At 39.2% G+C, this 19,942-nt stretch overlaps 1 protein-coding gene across 2 annotated transcripts; it reads left to right on the top strand.

The window, feature by feature from the left end:
• The first annotated feature begins 813 nt into the window (after positions 1 to 813).
• Positions 814 to 19,124, top strand: fyb1b (FYN binding protein 1 b). Of its 2 annotated transcripts, XM_085463550.1 has the most exons (19): positions 814 to 1,025; positions 5,239 to 6,238; positions 10,168 to 10,270; positions 10,406 to 10,479; positions 11,290 to 11,312; positions 11,678 to 11,739; positions 12,456 to 12,588; positions 12,701 to 12,860; positions 13,086 to 13,206; positions 14,820 to 14,839; positions 14,948 to 15,023; positions 15,141 to 15,224; positions 15,717 to 15,757; positions 16,184 to 16,265; positions 16,389 to 16,488; positions 16,605 to 16,767; positions 16,889 to 16,922; positions 17,011 to 17,042; positions 17,728 to 19,124. In XM_085463550.1, the coding sequence occupies exons 1-19, from the start codon at positions 852 to 854 to the stop codon at positions 17,748 to 17,750; spliced, it is 2,505 nt and encodes an 834-aa protein (XP_085319676.1). In that variant the 5' UTR covers positions 814 to 851; the 3' UTR covers positions 17,751 to 19,124. The 2 variants fall into 2 exon arrangements, with proteins under 2 accessions (XP_085319676.1, XP_085319677.1); XM_085463551.1 differs by lacking the exon at positions 15,141 to 15,224 and having other exon boundaries at positions 17,728 to 19,123.
• Positions 19,125 to 19,942: the final 818 nt, after the last annotated feature.

Raw genomic sequence — 19,942 nt, 5'->3', positions numbered from 1 at the left:
ATGAAGCCTAGTACTATAAGTATTCTTTTAGTGAAGCTGTAAAGCTCACTTTCTCACAACAGAAAAACTGTGCGCATTTGCAATTCTTAAATCCTAACATGCAGCCAATTTTCATGTCAGAAGGCTGAATAGTGCATGTAAATAACACCATTTTCTTCCATAAAACCACTGACTTATCATTTGAAAACATGATAAGATAAACCTAAAGTGTTCTCACATATTTAAAGATAAGTGTGTGAGAACACAATTGCATAAAGTACATGAGGCCATGTGATAAATTCAATATATAAGCTTGGCCCTTTATGTGATTGTCATTTACCAGTTTGCCCCTCTGTGAAATGAACTGTGGCACCTCTGCTTTAGCTCAAAGCACTTCTAAGGCTTCAAAGAGCCACTAGCATGGACGTACGCTGGTCTTATACGCTTGTCTTGTCTTGTCTTTGCGCCGCTCATATGACCACAATGTTTCCTGTGCTGTCTTCTAATGTTGTTCATTGGCTATGGCTTGTTGTCTTCCCGCACTGCTGACCAAAAACCTTTTCATCATACAAGCTATAACACCTCTTTAACACAGTTGCCATGAAACAGTTTTGACTGTGGCTGTTTTGGTTTGTTTTTTCATTTTGACCTGCCTCTGACTGAGTGAACATCATTTGTTAAGGACAGTGGGAAACTGCAGGGAATTTGCCAGGGATAGGCAAATCAATGAGATCAAAACACGGAGATAACAGGAGTTGTGACACCCACAGTCACACAAAACACACATACTACTAAGAGAGGAAGTAGTCAGTTGTAGACAGATGCTTATGTCACTGAAAGAACGGGAGTATACATCCCCCCCTCAGACATACATGCTCAATGCTCAGCCACACTCTTTGTCATTCACTATCAACACTCACTATCTCAGTGCCTTTCTCTCTGTGACAGAAACAGAAACTCGCACAGAGGCACTGAACAAACACTCTCCTTTATCCACCAGCCAGTCGTTGACCAGCTCTCTGCCTGGGAAAGTCTTCCTCAAGATGGTGAGTAAAACTTAAGACACTTAAATAATTAATCATCACATTTTAAATGATTGAAATACTCTAAGTGGGCACTGTGGGTTTAACAGAAGGAACTTGCTCTTGAAACTGCAGAATGGTTGTTATGTGTGTTATAGACGGCTTATCGTGACAGGATAGCATGAGCTTTTGTATCTTTTAGAAGTCAGCCATACTTGATTATTATTACAAACTGGTACATTTTAATTTGCTTGAGCGAGTTAATGTGTACACACTGACAAAAGCAGAGTTGTCATATTTGTATTCTGAGCAGTCAACATAAGCTTTCATTCATTTCAGTGATCGTTAAAGTTAAGTAAAGTAAAATGCTGAATTAAAACCACATGTTTAAACTCGTTAAAAATAGTTTGATATTTAAAGCATTTTTCTCCCAATTTTCTTTTCGCGTACTGTGTAAAAAATGAAAAGTTCAACCTCACAGTTGGGGTTGGTGGTTCTGGGTTTTGTGTCAGTTCGATTAAGCAAGGCACCTTTGCTCTGCACTTTTCATCATACTGTAAATAGAAATCGTGGTTCCTCTTCCTCTGTCGTTTCTCAGCTGGTCACTTTTCACAAGGCTTCTGTGAAAGAACAAACATTAAAAGAGAAAATGTGTTTGGAGTAACTGGTTTAGCATCCAAGACTCTGTGCTTATTATGTTATTTGTGCATTGACCCTGCACCATAACAATGGATTATTTACATATAATTATTTTCATAGCTAGAATTACATTAAACAGCTTTGCATTAAATTTATGGTTCAAACCTTTGAACCATCTCAGAGAAGTATATAGGTGCCACACAAACTATGGCAGCTTTGTGTTGAGCTGTAGTGCAATAAATGGCTATCCTATCAAGAGGTGTTTCTGGTATGTGACAAAATTTGCAGGTCCTTTACAAAATTGCAACTGCAGTGCACCCGTATCTCGAGAAGAAGCAACTGCAATAATCCTGTACATAACATATTGGGCAATTTATAGCTTACCGCGGTTAAAAAACAGAAGTATTATGAGGGAACTTTCCTCTTTTTCTTTCTACCGATTTAATATTCAACCGCATTTCAGGCTCAGCGTTAACATATTTAACGCTTGATGTTACTGGCACCACTGCAGTGAAGTTCCACCCACTGTCTCTCTCAGTTTACTGAGAGATTGGCTGTTAAAGAGCATATGCTGACATTTCTCTCTTCAACACTGAAGCCATGTTGTTGACAGTGGATGTGCATTCATTGATAACAGTGAATGCACATTTCAGAATAAAATGTGTCCAAATGTATCAAATAAAACACCATCCACTTCTCCACTGCTGATTCAGTTCTTTAGACAGTGTAGCTTTTAAAGACTCGAAATTCCCTACATGGTCTGGTCCATGGTCACTGGTGGTGACTAAAGTCATCATCTTAAAGACTGAGACTGGTACTTTTTGTCACTCCCTTACTTTCCAGAGAGAGGGTCGCCAGAGTAGATAGATCCATGTACAGTACTGGGGCATTATGTCATCAGTAAAATATACTGGAAGTGTATTTCTCAGACGCTACAGTATGACATGTCTGGAAAGGCTGAAAGAAAAAGCTTCTTCTTTCTAAAAAGAGCAGAGCCGCACAACTTAGGTTACAAAGTTGCATCTGAAAAAATCACAAGACTCCTGGAACAGTGCCTTTTGGACAGATGAGACCAAAGAGCAAATGTTTGGCAATAATAATACACTGTACCATGCTTGGGGAAAACTAAACAGCATGTTGATACAAGCGGCTCACACTAGCTTTCAAGCTTATTGATGGATGATGCTGATGATTTGGGTTTGCTTTGCAGCCACAGGACATGTGCACCTTGCAGTCACTGAGTCAACCATGAAGTCCTCTGTATACCAAAGTGTTCTAGAATTAAATGTGCAGTTTCAGCTAAATCTTGGTTGAAATTGGGTCACGAAACAGATCAATGATGCCAAGCACAGCAGTAAACCACATATAATGACTAAAATAGAAAAAGAAAAAACACAAGGGACTGCAATGCTCTAGTCAGAGTCCAGACCTCAACCTCGCTGTGGTGGGACCTTAAGAGAGCTGTGCATCCAAAACCAATACAAATGCAAAAATGCCCACAAATTTCAATGAACAGAAGCAGTGTTTTAAAATTCCTCTATAACGTTGCAACGTAATACAGAAGAGAACTATTTTTAGTTATTGTTACTAAGGGTGTTTCTACAAGCTACTGAACCATGGGGTGATATTCCTTTTTCACAGGACTGTATGCTGATTATGAAACTCACTGAGCCATCATATGCAATATCACATTATTACAATGAGAAGTCAGCAAGAGAAATCAGCTTCCACTTCACTCTGTGTTTTTGTGTCTAAGTCTCAGCACATAAGTGCACGTTAACACTGTGTGCTAAGTGTTTCTGTTTATAGCGGTGCGCATTTGCACTTTCCATTGCATTGTGTTCCCTTGCTTTTATTGCTCCATAGGAATAGCTGCAGCTGTGTGTCCTCATGCTCTTATCTCTACTTCCTGCTCAAGCCAGCTTCATTAGAATAGGTGTGGCTCCTAGTTGGTCACGAGCCAAATATATGACACTTTGTTAAACTGACGCTGGATGAAAGTGTGGTTAATAATGTACCTCAGGTTAGTAATGCAGCTTATTCCTGCCTCACACTTTTACATACTCACAGACCGACTGTTCCAGTTCACATATTTGAACTCCTCATTCATTCAAAGCCACTCTAAAAACACAGACCATCTAAATTATTTCCAGTGTAAACACCATTTTGCAGCTACCTTGAAACAGGTATATTACAAAGGTCCATGTAATAAATGCTTTTAAACTGGGGCCATTTGAAACTTGTGTTTATGACAGTGACAAACCAGGAAGTTGGTACAGAGTGTGGTTTGAGAGAAGGGTTTCTTTTTAGTCTGAAGTTTTTAGTTATTGTGTGTTTTTTAAATGATGAAACCTGGAGTGAAGACAATAACTGGGCAGTAGTTGATGTTAAGACTTCCACATTATTGTGTGGGATTGTAAGACAAGTATATTAAACATCTGAAGAAAAGAAAAATCACTCAATCCTTCGATTGATTATCTTTTCTTTTATTAATCTTAACCTATAGGATGCTTTTGTTGTACAGACATATGTAGCACATTTACTCTGACATCATGTGAGAGTAGGGATAACTCGCCAGTTTATCACAGGGCAACATAAGAGTGTACCTACAACAACTTTACAACCACCAGTTAGCCAAATATCCATGTCTTTAGACTGTGAAATGATGCTAGAGCACCTGGAGAAAACCTACACAGGCAGAACATGCACATACAAAGCCTGACCACAAGGGTCAGAACTCATACCAGGTATGAGTCAACAATACTAACCACTGCACCATGCTGCCAAATGCAACAGACTCAGAAACAGATGTGTTTTGAATGCTGGCAATTCTCAAGGTAAAATACTGTAAGACAGAAAATAGTCTCTTTTTTTCCAAATATTGCTTAAGAGTGCCAAACATAGAAAAATAATGACATGAGTCATCTGCAAAGTTCCTGTATTACACAATCCTGTAAATGCTGAGAATACTTATAGTCAAGGAACATAAAATCCCTTATTTTCATGACAGAGGATATTTTGTTATAAACATTAAATCTTTAACAGAGAGACACTAACAAACAGGGTCACTTTTGCAAATCCGTAGCTGCAATCAAGGTGCTGGCCTAACCACTACTACACTTTGAGATGTAGTGTCATTTGAACATGTTTGAACCACAAAGCCTGTGATTAACCTTTTGAGACAAAGCTCTGTGCATTAAGTTTCTATGTGTGCATAGAAAAAAATAGTGTGAGAGGGATCTTGGGTAAATTACTGGGGAGAAAAAAAGACCGTTTAATTGAGCAGTGAAAGAGAAACTGAAGAGAAAGCACAAATTCTACTGACTGGACAATGAAAGGAAATGAGAGGAAATGAAACTTTCTGTTCCTATTTGAACTTTCATGGCAGCTCAGTGTGAGCAACTCATTTTTTTAAATTCCCTTTTTGCTCTGTCTGGATTTTATTTTCTGCTGAAGCCATTTATGTTCTAGCAAGCACGGTCTTATTTTCCTTTAGCTTAGATTCTTCTTTAAGTAAACATCTGTTTGATCCTTACTGTGGTGTTGGATTCTTATTAACTCACTTTCTGAACCCCTTATGTCTTTTTTTTCCCTTCAGGACAATAAGTCAGATGTAAAGGCCATCATGGCTCGCTTCCAAGCAGGTGGGGGAAGCACTGACGAGACTTCCTCTGCGCCCCCTGGACGTATCAAACAACCCTTGCACCCGACCCTCTCCTCTGGCCCACCTATACAGAAGAAACCAGTCTTGGAAAGCCTCTCTGGCAGTGCAGTAAATACGGCTCCAAAACCAAGTTTCCTAAAAAACACAGTATCTACTAAAAGTGACACAGAGGTACAAGAGCCAAATAAAGCTAAAGCCTTGGCAAGCAGATTTGCCAACATCCAGGATGATAGCAACACGAACAGCAAACCCTTTACTGTTAATAAACAGCAGACACCCTTGAAATCACCCTTATCACAGGCTCCTGAAGTTAAAAGCCTGGCACAGAAGCCTCCATTCAACAAACCTCCTCTTACCTCCACCGTGTCTGAGTCCAAACCTGCCTTTCCTAAACCTTCACCAGCAATCAGCAACAAGCCCAGCTGGGTTAAAGACGAAAACAATGCAGCACCAAACAGCAGTCCTGCGCCACTTAAATTGCCTGGTGTGCAACAAAAACCGATTGGCGGCATTGTAAAATTACGGCAGCAAGCTGAGGAACAGGCAGGAGGGAACAAAGACAATGTGATTAAACCTTCATCGCTGGCCCACTCTTCTTCTAAGCCCACTTCAAACTTCAGGACTGCTCAGAATCTGTTCAACAAGGAGGAAAAGACTGAGCAGACAGAGAGTGGTGGGACCAGCAAACCTGGCCTTACAGCTACTAACTCCATTCCTCCTCCAAAACCTCCAGCCAGTAAGAAGCCCAGTTTTAAGAAGCCAGTCAAGCCCTCTCCTCTGGCCAGCGGTGGTGTTAACGGAAATGATTCATCCGGCCCAAAGCGTAACCCTCTCCCCAACAGCTTGGCTCTGGGTCCTCCTCCTGCTAAACCTAACCGACCTCCGAAAGTCAACCTGGAGAACATTAAAAGAGGCTCAGAGGCCTCTGACGAGGGTAAGTTGGATTTGTCCGTGTAACCGCAAAGCCACACTATCATTTTGGTCAGTGGCATGCTGACTTTTTGCCATACATACAGCCAAGAGGCGTAACAGTTTGGTTGGATGCTAAATTGTCTGCTGACACTAGCAATCTCGGATAGTACACTCTGGATCTGTACACTGCACAGACGCATATACTTGAAAAGTAGTACTATGCAGGGATAACATAAAAATAAAATACTATAATTTCGCTCAACCAAAACCGTTGCACAGGCAGGCTATTAATATAATTAACCACAAATAACCACAAAGCTGAGAGATTTTGTACTTGTTATAAATATGCCCCAAAAGACCCCAATGACACACAAGCTATAGATAAGTCCAGGTTATTGACTTGAATTAGCAACACTGAGACCAAATGATGTATCAAGACCCACCTTTAGTTGTGATATGTGGCCCAGCCCTGAGCTAAATGTCATGAGCCATGCTCGATATGGGTTATGGCAAGCATGTACATGATGTGACCCAAATGTTATAACACATCTGACATCTGGCCCATAATTGGTAGACCTGTGGCTGACATGTGGTGTTTGTACTCATCCTGAGTCAACTCCCAAAGAAAAGTAAAGAGATGGGCCACGTTTCAGCCAAAGGTCATTGCCTTTTGGATTGTGGCTTCATCTGGCTCAGGGTGTCAAAAGGAAGGAAGCCACGTAGAAGCCAAATATATATTTTGAGAAAACTTGGCCTGCTTCAATAGAGTGGTGGATCTGAACCAAGACCGTTTGTTGGCCTGTGTGTAAGGGTCTGATAAGGTTATTGAGGCAAGTTATAAACTAATGGAACTTATTGCAGGTCCAAATGACCAAAAGTCTTTTAATCTGACAGTGTAATCAAAAGAAGCACCACGAGCATGTAAAATGTTTGAGATGCTGTTTTTCACAAATATGAACACAAGTGTGCCTTGAAACTTTGGTTTGTTTAGGGTGTCGTGAGCATAAATTGACTGAATTACTGAGTTAGGCGGATAGCAGACAGGTTGCTGACATCCACCTGTATAGCAAGCCACGATAAAGTTGTCACATTCACAAGATTTTGAGGAAACTTATCCTCTGACCCCTGACCCCTGACCTTGAGGCCGAGGTCACTGAGATTTAAACAACTCCTAATAGTTTTAGTAGCTACAATTGTATCAATTTGGCCCTCCTATGTTGCTTTGTTCTCGAGTTATCACATTCAGAAACCTGCTGACAGCCTTCCATATTTGTAAAAGTTAAATGTAATCATCTACTGAATCATTCAATTCAGTTTCATTTATATGGTACCACTTATGGTGGCTGTGGCTCAGCAGGTCAAGCAGGTTTTCTACTAAGTTGAAGGTCAGTGGTTTGATCCCTCCTCCAGTCTGCATGACACAGGATCTTAGGGCAAGATACTAAACCTAAATGAAAAGCAGTCTGGTGTTTTCTACACAAGTATGCAGTGGAGGCGTGCTTTCACAGTTTAACGTTGTCCCAGACACGTGTGATCACACCTTCATGAAGCTAAAGTTAACCCAGCACGTTAGCTACTTCCTTTATTCAGAATCGAAGGAGAGTTCAGAATTTTACTTTAAAAAATATACATAGATGTAAATATATTTGTTGTTTATTTTAATTACCTGTTATCACCCATTACTGTAAGATGACAGCAGAAGTGTTGCAAGACTAGAATGTGTACTTTTCAATACAGAACAAGAAACCTTACTATTTCAAAGTAAATAAATACACTTGTACTAGAAAAAAAACTTATTTTATTTGATAGATGAACAGTTCGGTGTTTCTAGTTTAAAGAAATGCTGAATATCCAAAGAGTACACTAAGAAATACTAGAAAACAGCATTTAAACCCAAACTTAGGTCTTGGATTTGTTTTTTATTAATAAAAAATGGATGACCGCTGTGGTTGCTGACAAATCTTGATGAGATCATGTGTATCTCTATCAAAAGAGAACTCTAAAAAAATGCTTAACAAACTCACAAAATAGGCTTTTCAAAATGAGATGAAAATGAACATTTTATTGCTTTGCAGTATGGCCTAACGTACAAGAAAGTAGAAAATATGCTCTACATATGTGAGACAGGGAGTTCAGCTTCAGGCAGTAAACTTTTGCCAGCCAGCAGGGATGCACATGTGCGCCCCCCCACCCCCCCAGTCAGAAATACTTCAGCTTTTTGTTTGATTTTACATCCTTTGTTTTCAGTTTGGTCTCATGGGTGTTTGGTTCTCTAATCTCAATCTGTATACAACACATATGGCAAATTAAACACAGCAGAATTTGCAGGAAAACAAGCCCCAGCAACATTTTATGTAATGGACTCTCTATAGAAGCAGAGTCAGTCTCCCCACCCCCGTGAAAAGGGTTAAATGTGTAAGAGTTAATGTGGGGCACTCAAGAGCATGCAGCTCTCGTGACTGTCTAAAGAAGGTGTTCCTCTTATTTTATTGGTTGAAGTGCATTTCCTCTATATCGCCCGCAATGCTACTTTGGACAGGATCTGTTAACGCATTTCTGAAGTGTGAAATAGAAGTTGCTTCACAAGTCAGTGTGGTTTCAGTGACGTGGGCAGTGTTTGGCCAGCAGTTATTGAGCATACTTTAGCTTATAAGACCTAAAAGAAATACACAAAGTATGCTTGTGCATGAAATATTGCACTGCATGAGATACTCTGTGTATTTTCAGTGTGTTTACACAAATGCTGCAGTTCTTCCGAGCTTCACATAAGAGACTAAAGTGACACTAGGTTCCTCTATTTGCAAGTTCCCTGTCCAGTTTCTCTTTTCTACCCCCACTTCACTCGCCACTCTGACAGCCGAGTTTGTTTCACCACATGGGGAAGTAAGTTCCAGCAAGCCAGCGAGCCTTTTTAAAGACAGGCTCTGTCTATAGAAACATACGTGAATATATTCCAGTCAGAGGTCGGGTCGGCTGTCTTGGCTGGAATTCTAAAGGCCAAGAGAGCAATGTTCTGATCACAGTTTTGCAGTTTTGTGAGATTCATTCCACCAAACCACATTGCCTAGCGTCCACTAGTAATAACTCTGGATAATAACACTGTACTCTCACTTTCTTTCCTTTATTTCTTATGGCTTTTGTGATCCTATATTGATCTTGAGTAAAGTTATAAAGATTTACATAATTCGCATCGCCTACATTACTGGAGTTTGTTTTTAGGTGCATCATTCAAATTTAGTGGCCAAAGAAACACATTTACCGACATTACAGACACACCATTTTGAAGCACTTACTGTTAATTACTTCCTGGTTGTTGTGCATTACACATTATACACCTGAATACATTTCATGGCAAAAAAGACTCCATAAAGACGTAGCCATTTTCACTTTTACTTTCAGTACTCTCAAAACTCCGTGAGTCACATTTTAAAGTTCCTGGGACATTTTTTTATGTGGACAGTGAACGAAGATTGGTCATTGTTCTCGAAATCTTGTGAGACAAGGGTTACTTAAGCAGGAAAAACACTCTAGGAGATTCAAATGCCTCGTTGCAGAAATTTTTTATATATTATTCTTGATCATAGTCAGAGTCCTATTAACACATACCGTCAACAGTCTCTGAAGGTTATGTACAGAGGACCATCTTTGCGCCAGTTTCGATGTGTCTAGATGAGACTGATGTGACTCTTTGACATATATAATCATCACAGAAATTAGAGAGACCTATTTCAAAGAAAAATGGAAGTTTTTCACATTTAGAAACATAGATACCCATCTATTTATGTACACGTCTTGTGTGGTCATCAGAGATGGTGTCAGACAGTGTTGGTGAAATTCATTTGCATTGGTCTAAAAAGTGCTAAATTTACACTGGAAGCAAGTAAAGTACAGCAAAACCACCTAAAGAGTAATCGGCTAACACAGCGTCAACACTGCATGTTTCTGCTGCAGGTCCCAGTTTTAAGAAACCCATTGCTGCGAGCAACCATGTGGCCCAGAATCAAGCCCCACCACCTGCACTGCCAAATCTGCCCCCACGACATCCTGGAGCCATGTGAGTGACACATTAAACACACTTTTTCATTTTCCTGTTTGAACAGAAACACGGTGATAAATGTTGGACATGCTGTGTATTATCTGGATAATGCTACTCGAATTAATAACAGCTAAATCCTAACCTGCTGTTTAGGAACCAGCAAGAAGACACTTACGACGATGTCGATCACGTGACCAATTCTCCTCCGCCTCTACCACCATCTGCAGGTCCAGTAAAAGTCTCTAAGTCTCTAAAACTAGTGTTGCACAACTTTTTTTTAACATCACAGGAAAACAGAAGAAGCTGAACTTTGTGCTAGGAGACAGTGGTAATTTCTAAATACGTAAAATGCATTTTATTGGCATTGAAAATGTGTGGAGTTGTATGAAAGGAAGAAAAGAATATTTTTAGAACCCAAAATGTTATGGCTTCAACTATTCCTAAGTATAAAGTATACTATTTTAAATGCTTCATTTTGGAGTAATCCCAAAATATTTTTTTAATCCAGTGGATTCTAGTGCAACCTCACCATCACTGTTTACCTACCTTTACCTACATTAGTTAGCATAAGGATAAGATGCAGGGAGCAGAAGCAGTGAACATGAATACTTTACCGTACAAAGCAACAGACCCGCACAAGAGAGGTGAAGAAGAGAGTGCAGGCAGGGTGGAGCCGATGGAGACAAGTGATTTTTGACAGAAGGATAGCAGCTAGACTGAAAGAGAAAGTTTACAAGATGGTGAGGAAGATGCTAGGGATATGGTGAGATGGACCCAGATGATCTGCTGTGGCGACCCTTGAAGGCAGCAGCTGAAAGATGAAAAAGTTAGCATGAAGCTAAAGAGATTTAGTTTTCTAAATATTATGTATTTTCATATCATACTTAAAAAAAGACTAATTCTTAAAATGTTTTTGGTACAGTTGACAGTCAGCATTGAGCACGTTAAACTTCACAGTATGAACATGAATTCAGATAGTGATATCTGCTTCAAAAGGGTCTCATTGTAACGCTGCTTTATTGTTTCTCTTTTTGCAGCCCACCCAAGCCAGAGAGGAAAGGTGAGACATGCTGAATTACTTTCACTCATATAAATACAGATTGCCATGCAGGTGAAAGTGCAGAATAAACCACATCACCACCAGTGGTACCACAGAAGGAAACGGCAACAGAATAGTGACTAAATAACACGAGCCCTGGAAGTAATTATAAATGAACGTATGGGTAAAAAAACATGACTTTTGACAGATTGTAGGTCTGCTTCAAAGAGGCTTTTGTAGTCCAAGCAGAACTTCTGGAGGTTAAATAACTTTAACGAATTCAAATAATTAAGTTGAAAAGTTTATACTCTAAAATTAAACGTGTCTTAACTTGACTAAGGTTATAGCCTTATATATTTCTGTTGCTTTATGTCCTCTCCTCCCAGGAGGAAATTAATGACGACGATGATGATGATGGAGAGATGTATGAAGATCTTGATGAACGATGGTGAGAGATTGTCACACCTCCATTGGTTTATCCCACACCTCACTCGTGATGTCTAGGTTTTAAAGTGTGAAAGAATAACTGGCCTTTTTATACACAATGTTTGAGGACTGCGTATGAAATAAGTCTGCTTAGACCCAAAGTTCAAAATGTCTGCGGTAAATGTTCAGCTGTGTCCACGTCACACCTTATTAACACTACCATCTAGTGGTTGTTTTGCATCACTATGAGATGTTGTTGCTTTTCGGTCTGTGGCACTTTAACCGATTAAAACAAGGGAGCAGACAAACTTAGAGTAAATTAAATCTCCTTTCTAACTTCACTTTTTAAGGGACATCAGAAGTCTTGGAATATTTTGGGTAATGATATCAAATAAAGCTCTTGTTTTTATAGAACCTAAGAATATCTTACATAAACATAAAATATATACATTTATAAACCAGGTTTATTTTGACTAAATTGGTACAATCAATCCCTGTTACTCCCAGTGAGAATCTGAGCATCTTCGGCATTGATGTGTGGCTCATTAAACTATACATCGCTACCATCTTGTAATCCGTTCCCTTCAAGGCTTCCTGTTAGCTTTCTGTCACAAACTCCACCCAGTCTGAAAGCTCTTCTTCACCTTTCTTACCCAATAAAACTGAATCTTAAACCTATTTATCCATCCATCTATCAAAACTTTTGTTTTTAAATGCTTTGTACTTTTGGTGTTAAAGGGAAGCAGCGGAACAAAAGCAAGAGAAGAAGAAAGAGAAAGAGGACAAAGAGGAGAAAAAACGTCAGGAGGCTGAGAAGAAGGAGCAGAAGGAACGCGAGAAGAAGGAACAAGAGGCCCGGAAAAGATTCAAAGTGAGTGAACGTCTCAGGTAGAATCAATAAGACTGTCACACCTCAGTCATCAAAACCAAGTTATTTGTCATGTGCACATTTGAATTCATGTGCATGCATGGTTGTGTGTTAGTTGGTTGGTCCCCTGGAGGTCCTTCAGAAAGGAAAGGCATCCACAGATTGTCGAAGCAGCAAGACTGACCTTGGTCTGAAGCAGGGAGACCCCGTGGACATCATTCGAGTCCAGGGAAACCCCGAGGGTAAATGGTTGGGAAGAGCACAGGATGGATCCAGTAGGTTCACAATCTACCCCTCAATTTTCTCAGTTTCTCGTCACCTTCCACTCTAACTCTTTGCTGACAGGATAAATTGTCACTTGTATCAGCAAATACAGGATCAGCTATCTCTCTATGCACCATCTATGGTCTTTTTTTCCATTTTTAGTCAATATTTTAGCTTCAAAGCTGACTGTAGGAGCAACACTAACATCTCGTCAATGCTTCATTTTGCTCTCACAGTTGGCTACGTGAAGACGACTTCAGTAGAAATTGACTTTAACTCCTTGAAGAATCAAGGAGCCTCACTTCAGCAGGCGTACGAACCCGAAGTCTACGATGACATCGATGTAGTTGATAACAGGTACGGGATTGCAACTGTAAATGATGAGTCCTTAATGTGGCCCCAACACTTCTTCACAGAATCAGAATCAGAATCAGAAACTTTATTGTCATTGTCATGAGAACAACGAAATGAAGAATGGTCCCCGATCATTGCATCATCCCTAGCAATATCAAAATATAAATAAAACAATAAAATTCAATAAATAAAATAGATAGAATACTTAAAATACTAATAAGATATAACAGTAAAACATTCACATACATTCCCACACACATGCTTCAGACCGTGCATAGATTAACACAAGAGTGGCGTGATGGACATTTTTTTTGTAGTATTCAGATGTGTTATTGCAGTTGGATAACAGCTGTGTTTGAGTCTATTAGTCCTTGCTCTGATTGCCCTGTACCGTCTGCCTGAGGGCAACAGTTCGAACAGGGAGTGGCCAGGATGTGAGGTGTCTTTTATGATGTTTTGGACCTTTTTAAAACAGTGGGCGTTGTGTAGAACTTCCAGTGTGGGGAGAGGGCAGCCAGTGATCTTTTGGGCGGTGTTAATGATCCCTTGGAGTGCTTTCCTCTGAGCCCCTGTGCAGCTAGTGTACCAGATGCATATGCAGTAAGTTAGAACACTCTCAATGGTGGCTCTGTAGAAGGACACCAGCAGTCTCTGTGTGATGTTATTCCTCCTGAGAATTCTCAGGAAGTACAGTCTCTGTTGGGCCTTTTTCAGCAGCTCGGAGGTGTTCACACTCCAGGAAAGGTTCTCCTCTATATTGACTCCCAGGAAGCGGAAGCTTGCCACCCTTTCTACACAGTCCCCATTTATGAATAGTGGTTGGATCTCTGCCTTTTTCCTTCTGAAGTCTATTATGAGTTCTTTGGTTTTTGAAGTGTTGAGGAGGAGGTTATTGGCCTTACACCATGACGTCAGCTGCTCCACCTCGTCTCTGTACGTAGACTCGTCTCCCTTGGAAATGAGCCCCACCACTGTGGTGTCATCTGCAAATTTCACAAAGATGTTGCTGTGGTAGCGAGGAGTGCAGTCGTGTGTGTAGAGAGAGTAGAGCAGTGGACTGAGCACACAGCCCTGGGGTGAGCCAGTGCTGAGACTCAGGGCTGAGGATGTGTGATGGCCAACTCTGACTCTCTGTCTACGGCCCGAGAGGAAGCTATTGATCCACATGCAGGTGCTGTATGGAAGCCCCAGGTCTTGTAGCTTGGCCACCAGTTTGTGTGGAAGGATGGTGTTAAAAGCTGAGCAGTAATCCACGAAGAGCATCCGCACATAGCTACCATGCTCTTCCAGGTGAGTTAATGCAGCATGGAGTGCTGTGGCTACAGCGTCTTCCGTGGATCGGTTTGCTCTGTAGGCAAACTGGTGTGGATCCAGGCTGCGGGGCAGGGCTGCTGTGATGTGTCTGCGGACCAGCTTCTCAAAGCATTTCACAGACACAGACGTAGATAATACGTTTGAAAATGCTAGTCAGTCAGGGTTATGAAACGCTAATGGCAACTCCAGTGTTACTGTCTTGCTGTTACCCCATGAAGCACTTCTCCAATTTACTGTGAAAAAACAAAGTTAGCCAAGTTGGCCTGCTTCTCATTTAATATCTCTCTTTTTTTTCTCTACAGCACTAAAAAAGGACCAGGAGGTACATTTTACAATACTGTGTTTCATTTTATTATTATATATTATTATATTAATAATATTGTTGCTCACACAATGAAATCTTGCTGATTACATCTCTTATGCCTTGTAGTTGTCCTACCACCTCTACCAGGAGGAGAAGAAGGAGAAATATATGATGATGTTGTCGATCCAAACTTAGAAGTCAGGTGAGAACTGGTTTTGTTATTTAAAAAAACGGGTAAATGCAAACGTAAAGACACTCTGGAAAGATTCAGAAAACATGACAGAAGAGCAGATCATTACATCCTTGGTTGGCTTTCCAGTCCCTTCGATCCCAGGTCTTCTTTGAAGCCCCGCAGCTTCCTGCGGATGTTTGACCGAAACAGACGCCCTGCCAGCTCTAAAGTGTAAAATACACTCAGTAGTAAGACTGACCACAGATCTACTGTCCACTGTTCTTAATCCTTAATCTTTCAGCCGTCACTCCTCTTTTATCAGTGACGCCGCATTTCAGTTTTGATTTCTCCCGACATCGGCATCAGAAAAAACACTTCACCTCTGTCTGAATAACACTGAAACGTCCTAATTTGCAGTTTAACTTCCGCAGTCTGAGAAGCTGGAGTCTAACGGTCACGTTTACATGTTTGTGTCTGATCACTGACTACCTGTGATTTTACTAATCTTTGGGAGTAATTTGCATGTGCGCGACTGCTGTACAACTCAATCAGAAAAATCAATGTATTAACAGCTAACACTGTCAAAAGCATGTTTTAACCAGAGTTGAATATGATTGTTAATCAGGGCTGCTTTAAGTCACATTAACACACTTTTAACTGATGATACTGTAGCAATATAAAGGATATAATATTTTTTAACTATCTTTTCCTCTGTTGTCCCAGAGTGCCTCCACCCAGCCAATTTACAGCAGATGGGAATTCAGGTATAACTCATTTGACTCATTTGACCACTTTACTGTCCATTTCAAAATAACACAACTTGGCACGGTTTCTCTAACATAACAAGACGTTAATGCACACATAAGTTTTTCTGGTACAGGTTGGTTTGTCTTTTAGGACCCAAAGGCTTATTGAGGCTAATCGGTTCTAAGATCGTTCAACTTTATATTGATACTATTGTGTCGTTGCCATTTCTGTCCCACTTTCTTGACTTTAACTTGTAGTATTTTTCCACTGTAACACTATAGTGATGGTCTGTGAGTTATACTTGTTATATTTACTCTTTTGTAACATTTATTATAATGTCTACGGTGTTCCTTTAAGAAAGGTTTGCAAACTAAAGCTTCATTCAGGCTTAGTGAAAACTATCCAATCCAATACTCACCGACCATTTCCTTGTGTTAACACAGATAAGCCGGGTCAAGCAATTGATGAGGAAATATATGATGACGTCGACTCTCAAAATGCACCTATCCCACCTCCCATCAGCAGGTAGATCAACCTCACAACAAAAGACTGTATTTAAGATCAACTCCAACCTGTTTAGATCCATGAACTGAAATGTCTTAATACAGCTGTTATTTCTTTCCAATTTCTGTTTGTTTTCCCATCAAGTATTCCACCTGGGAAAATCAAAACCAAAGTTGACGAAATGGACCCTAAGAAGCAGAAAAAGTTTGAGAAGGAGGAGAAGGAATTCAGGAAGAAGTTTAAGGTTTGTCACTCTAACATGTTTCAACCACACTTACAATATCTTTTATCTTATTTCGCATGTTTTTATATATACACACACACACATATATAGATATATAAATTTTAAATCTGTTTCAGTATGAAGGAGAAATACAGGTGCTGTACCAGGTGAATGTCATCCACAATCTTACAAATAAAAAATGGAGTGGCAAAGAGCTGCCAGTAAAAGCAGGAGAGGCCCTTGATGTGATTGCTAAAGCTGTGGATAACAAACTGATCTGTCGAAATGAAGACGGCAAGTGTGAGTATCTATTTACTCAATTATATTGATTAATTGATAGATATATTTAAGATCTCCATTTACCCAATTAACAAATCCTAGCACTATTTACCATTAAACCCTTAAAATGTGCATTTTACAGTTGGTTATGTCTCGACCAGCCACATTGCTATGGAGTAAGTACTACAGACATTCACACATTTATGCTAAGCTAGAAACTAAACAACATACTGGCAGTACTGATGTTTTTGTTTTTGTTTACAGCGATGGAGATATCTATGATGATATTGGAGACGGTACGTTCTGAATACATTGCTGTGCAGCTGAACTTTTAGGAGTATAACTGCTGACAGAGCAGTCTTTAAAAAGTGGATTTTATTTTAACCCTCCCACAAACCTCAGTACATTGAGGTTTGCAGGTATGGCTCTTTATGCACAGCTCTCTTGAGGTCCCACCACAGACTTTCTATATGGTTGAGTTCTGGAATTTGACAGTGTTTGACACACCCTCATATTTAACTCCACAATACTTTGGGAGTTCATGGTTGACTCAACGACTGCACAGTGCCCAGGTCCTCTGACTGCAAAACAAGTGCAGTACTATTAATGGTTAAGATGGTTGGTTAAGATTGTGTATTCCCTCCTCTTTCACAAAAGTGGGAAGGACCTGAGCAGCAGACACATGACTCAAAACACTGAGAAAAAGAAATTCATTCAACTTATCAATTGTAAACTATGTAAACGAAATCCATTTGTCATCATGTCGAATACTTTGCGGTGTCAGTGTATTAAAACAAAATAACCAAAACAGCTAAACCAAACAAATGTGAAACCAGTAGAAGAGTGTGAAACCAAAAAAGCTGTACTTCTGATTTGTGTGTTGAGTGTGGGTTAATATTAAAAAAATTATTTTATTTGTCTGGCTGTGGATACGACCCTCACAGGAAATACATTTTAACTATTGTTTTGCTTTCATTTCAGAGTGCATCTACGACAACGATTAAAGAACATCCTGCACCAGCTTTTTTGTTTTATATTGCTTATTTGCATCTTTTGTTATTTATTATGTTTACTGTTGCTATACACTGGGAGTTGGTATAAAATGGCCATTTGGTGTCAATCTATTTTTTTTCTTTATATCATCGAAATTAGACAGAAAAAAATGTGTGGTTGGTGGCTCCAACTGCTGGAGCCAGGCTAGCCACATACAATCTCATACTTTAACCCCCACCCCCCAAAAAAGCTCTAAATCAAACTATGTGTCAAATATTTGTTCAAACAACAGTATTTTAATATATTTCTCTGTCTGTTTTCTTCATTTCTTCCTCGTTTGGGCTTTAATTTATGAATTTGCTTCAAAGATTTTGCAAAAATTTAAGAATATTTGCAGTATACAGCTAATAAAAAGATTGTACTTTTGTTGTCTTTTCGGCGGATGATGTACTGTTTGTATATTCCTTTCTATAAGGCCAATTCAAACATTTATCTTTGTCTAACTAAAGATTTAGACAAACGTAATTCTGTGCCAAAGTACTTTTCATGCACTGTATAGAAAGTTAAGAAGAACTTCCTGTTTTGTTTTTTTTTTTTATTTATTTGGATTTTTTTCTCAACACATTATATTTTGTCCTGTTGTTGCAATAAGACAATACCTGAGAAAGATAATAAAGACCCCAAATTAATATGCACTGCATCTTTCGATATGTACCTCTGAACTTAAATAATGTAAGTTTGGCTGGTTAATGGATGGTGGTGAGTCAACAAAGGATTGTTTATTTATTTGTTTTTTAGGAGAAGGGGATTAGTAGCCTCTAGTGGCAGCTATTAGAAACTACAGCGAATTCAAACTTCAATGAGACACAAATCACAAAAACAAATAAAAACCTGGCAGTACTGACACATGACTACGTACATAACACCTAAACCACGTGATTCAATTGAAACACTTACGAATGAAACACTAAATTGTGAACAATTTAAGTATTTTCATTGTAAAACTCTTTAAAAACTTTAAAAACAAAGATGCTTTTATCATCAGAAATGTTAGTTTTACTCACGTATAATGCACTTTTGTTTATCAGATACTCTGGATTTTCCTGTTATTTCTGACTATCAGGCCTTCATTCTGAGCCAAGCTTACCACTGAATAACTGTTCATATGCTGAAGAAAGCACACTAATCTGACATATTTCTGTCCATGTCTGGATATATTGGTATATTGCTATGGTATGTTCTATATGGTATATTCTAAGATTCATAAATACTGACTTTTACAAATATTGCCCAAAACAAAAATAAAATGAACATTTAAATAAAGTAAATCCTAACTAAATAAAAACGTGTAAACTAAATGAAACTAAACAGAACTGAAATAAACACTAAAACGGACCAAATCAGTATCTCTTACACATTTTTGGAAACGTCCTCTGAAAATACATAATGCAAGTTCTGAGATTTATCAAACAAACACTGCCCCATTAATAAAAGGTTAGATATAAATGGAAGAAAAACTTGAATTAAACCGTGTTGTCTAACGAAATATTGTTTGCAACAGATATTCAACAAATAATTATTTATTTCTAACTTGTTAAAGCACTCTACCTTGTCCGTGTGGTAAGTTGGCACGACATTGCAGCTTTATATCTGTTGTGTTAGCCCACTGTTTGCATTGACGTATGATGATGTTGATGATGATGATGATAATTATCATTATTATTATTATTATCATTATTATTATTATTATTATTATTATTATTATTATTATTATTATTTCATGTTCCGCTAAAAGTCCAATTTTGCACTGCTTCAAGGGAAAAAAAACTATTTCCGCTTCGACCGGAAGTCACATCCTAGCTTCAACATGGTTCCCCCCGTTGCAGTGTCGCCGCTCATCAAGGTAAAACATTAATTTTGTAGCTTGTATAGCTTTTATTACTGTAAATGTAAATGGACAAATATGTCTAAGCCACAGTCTGTCCCTAATACACGCAGACTCGCGTTAATGGAAGTTAATGTATTAGCATCTTAGCTAGTGTTTGCTAGCAGTGACATTGAGAGGTGAATGCTTCCTCGCAAACGGTTGCTTTCTGCGGCATCTTTCACATCTGACAGAGGCAGGTATTATGACTAGTAATACCCATGCCATGTTGTTAGGCTGAGTAATAGTTAATAGTGTTGTGGTTGTTGTTCACTACGT

Source organism: Copadichromis virginalis, linkage group LG7 (assembly GCF_057382275.1).
Source record: "Copadichromis virginalis isolate Kocher_CV1m ecotype Utaka linkage group LG7, C_Virginalis_male_GT1.1, whole genome shotgun sequence".
NCBI lineage: Eukaryota > Metazoa > Chordata > Actinopteri > Cichliformes > Cichlidae > Copadichromis > Copadichromis virginalis.
This window is presented reverse-complemented; position numbering and strand designations above follow the sequence as displayed.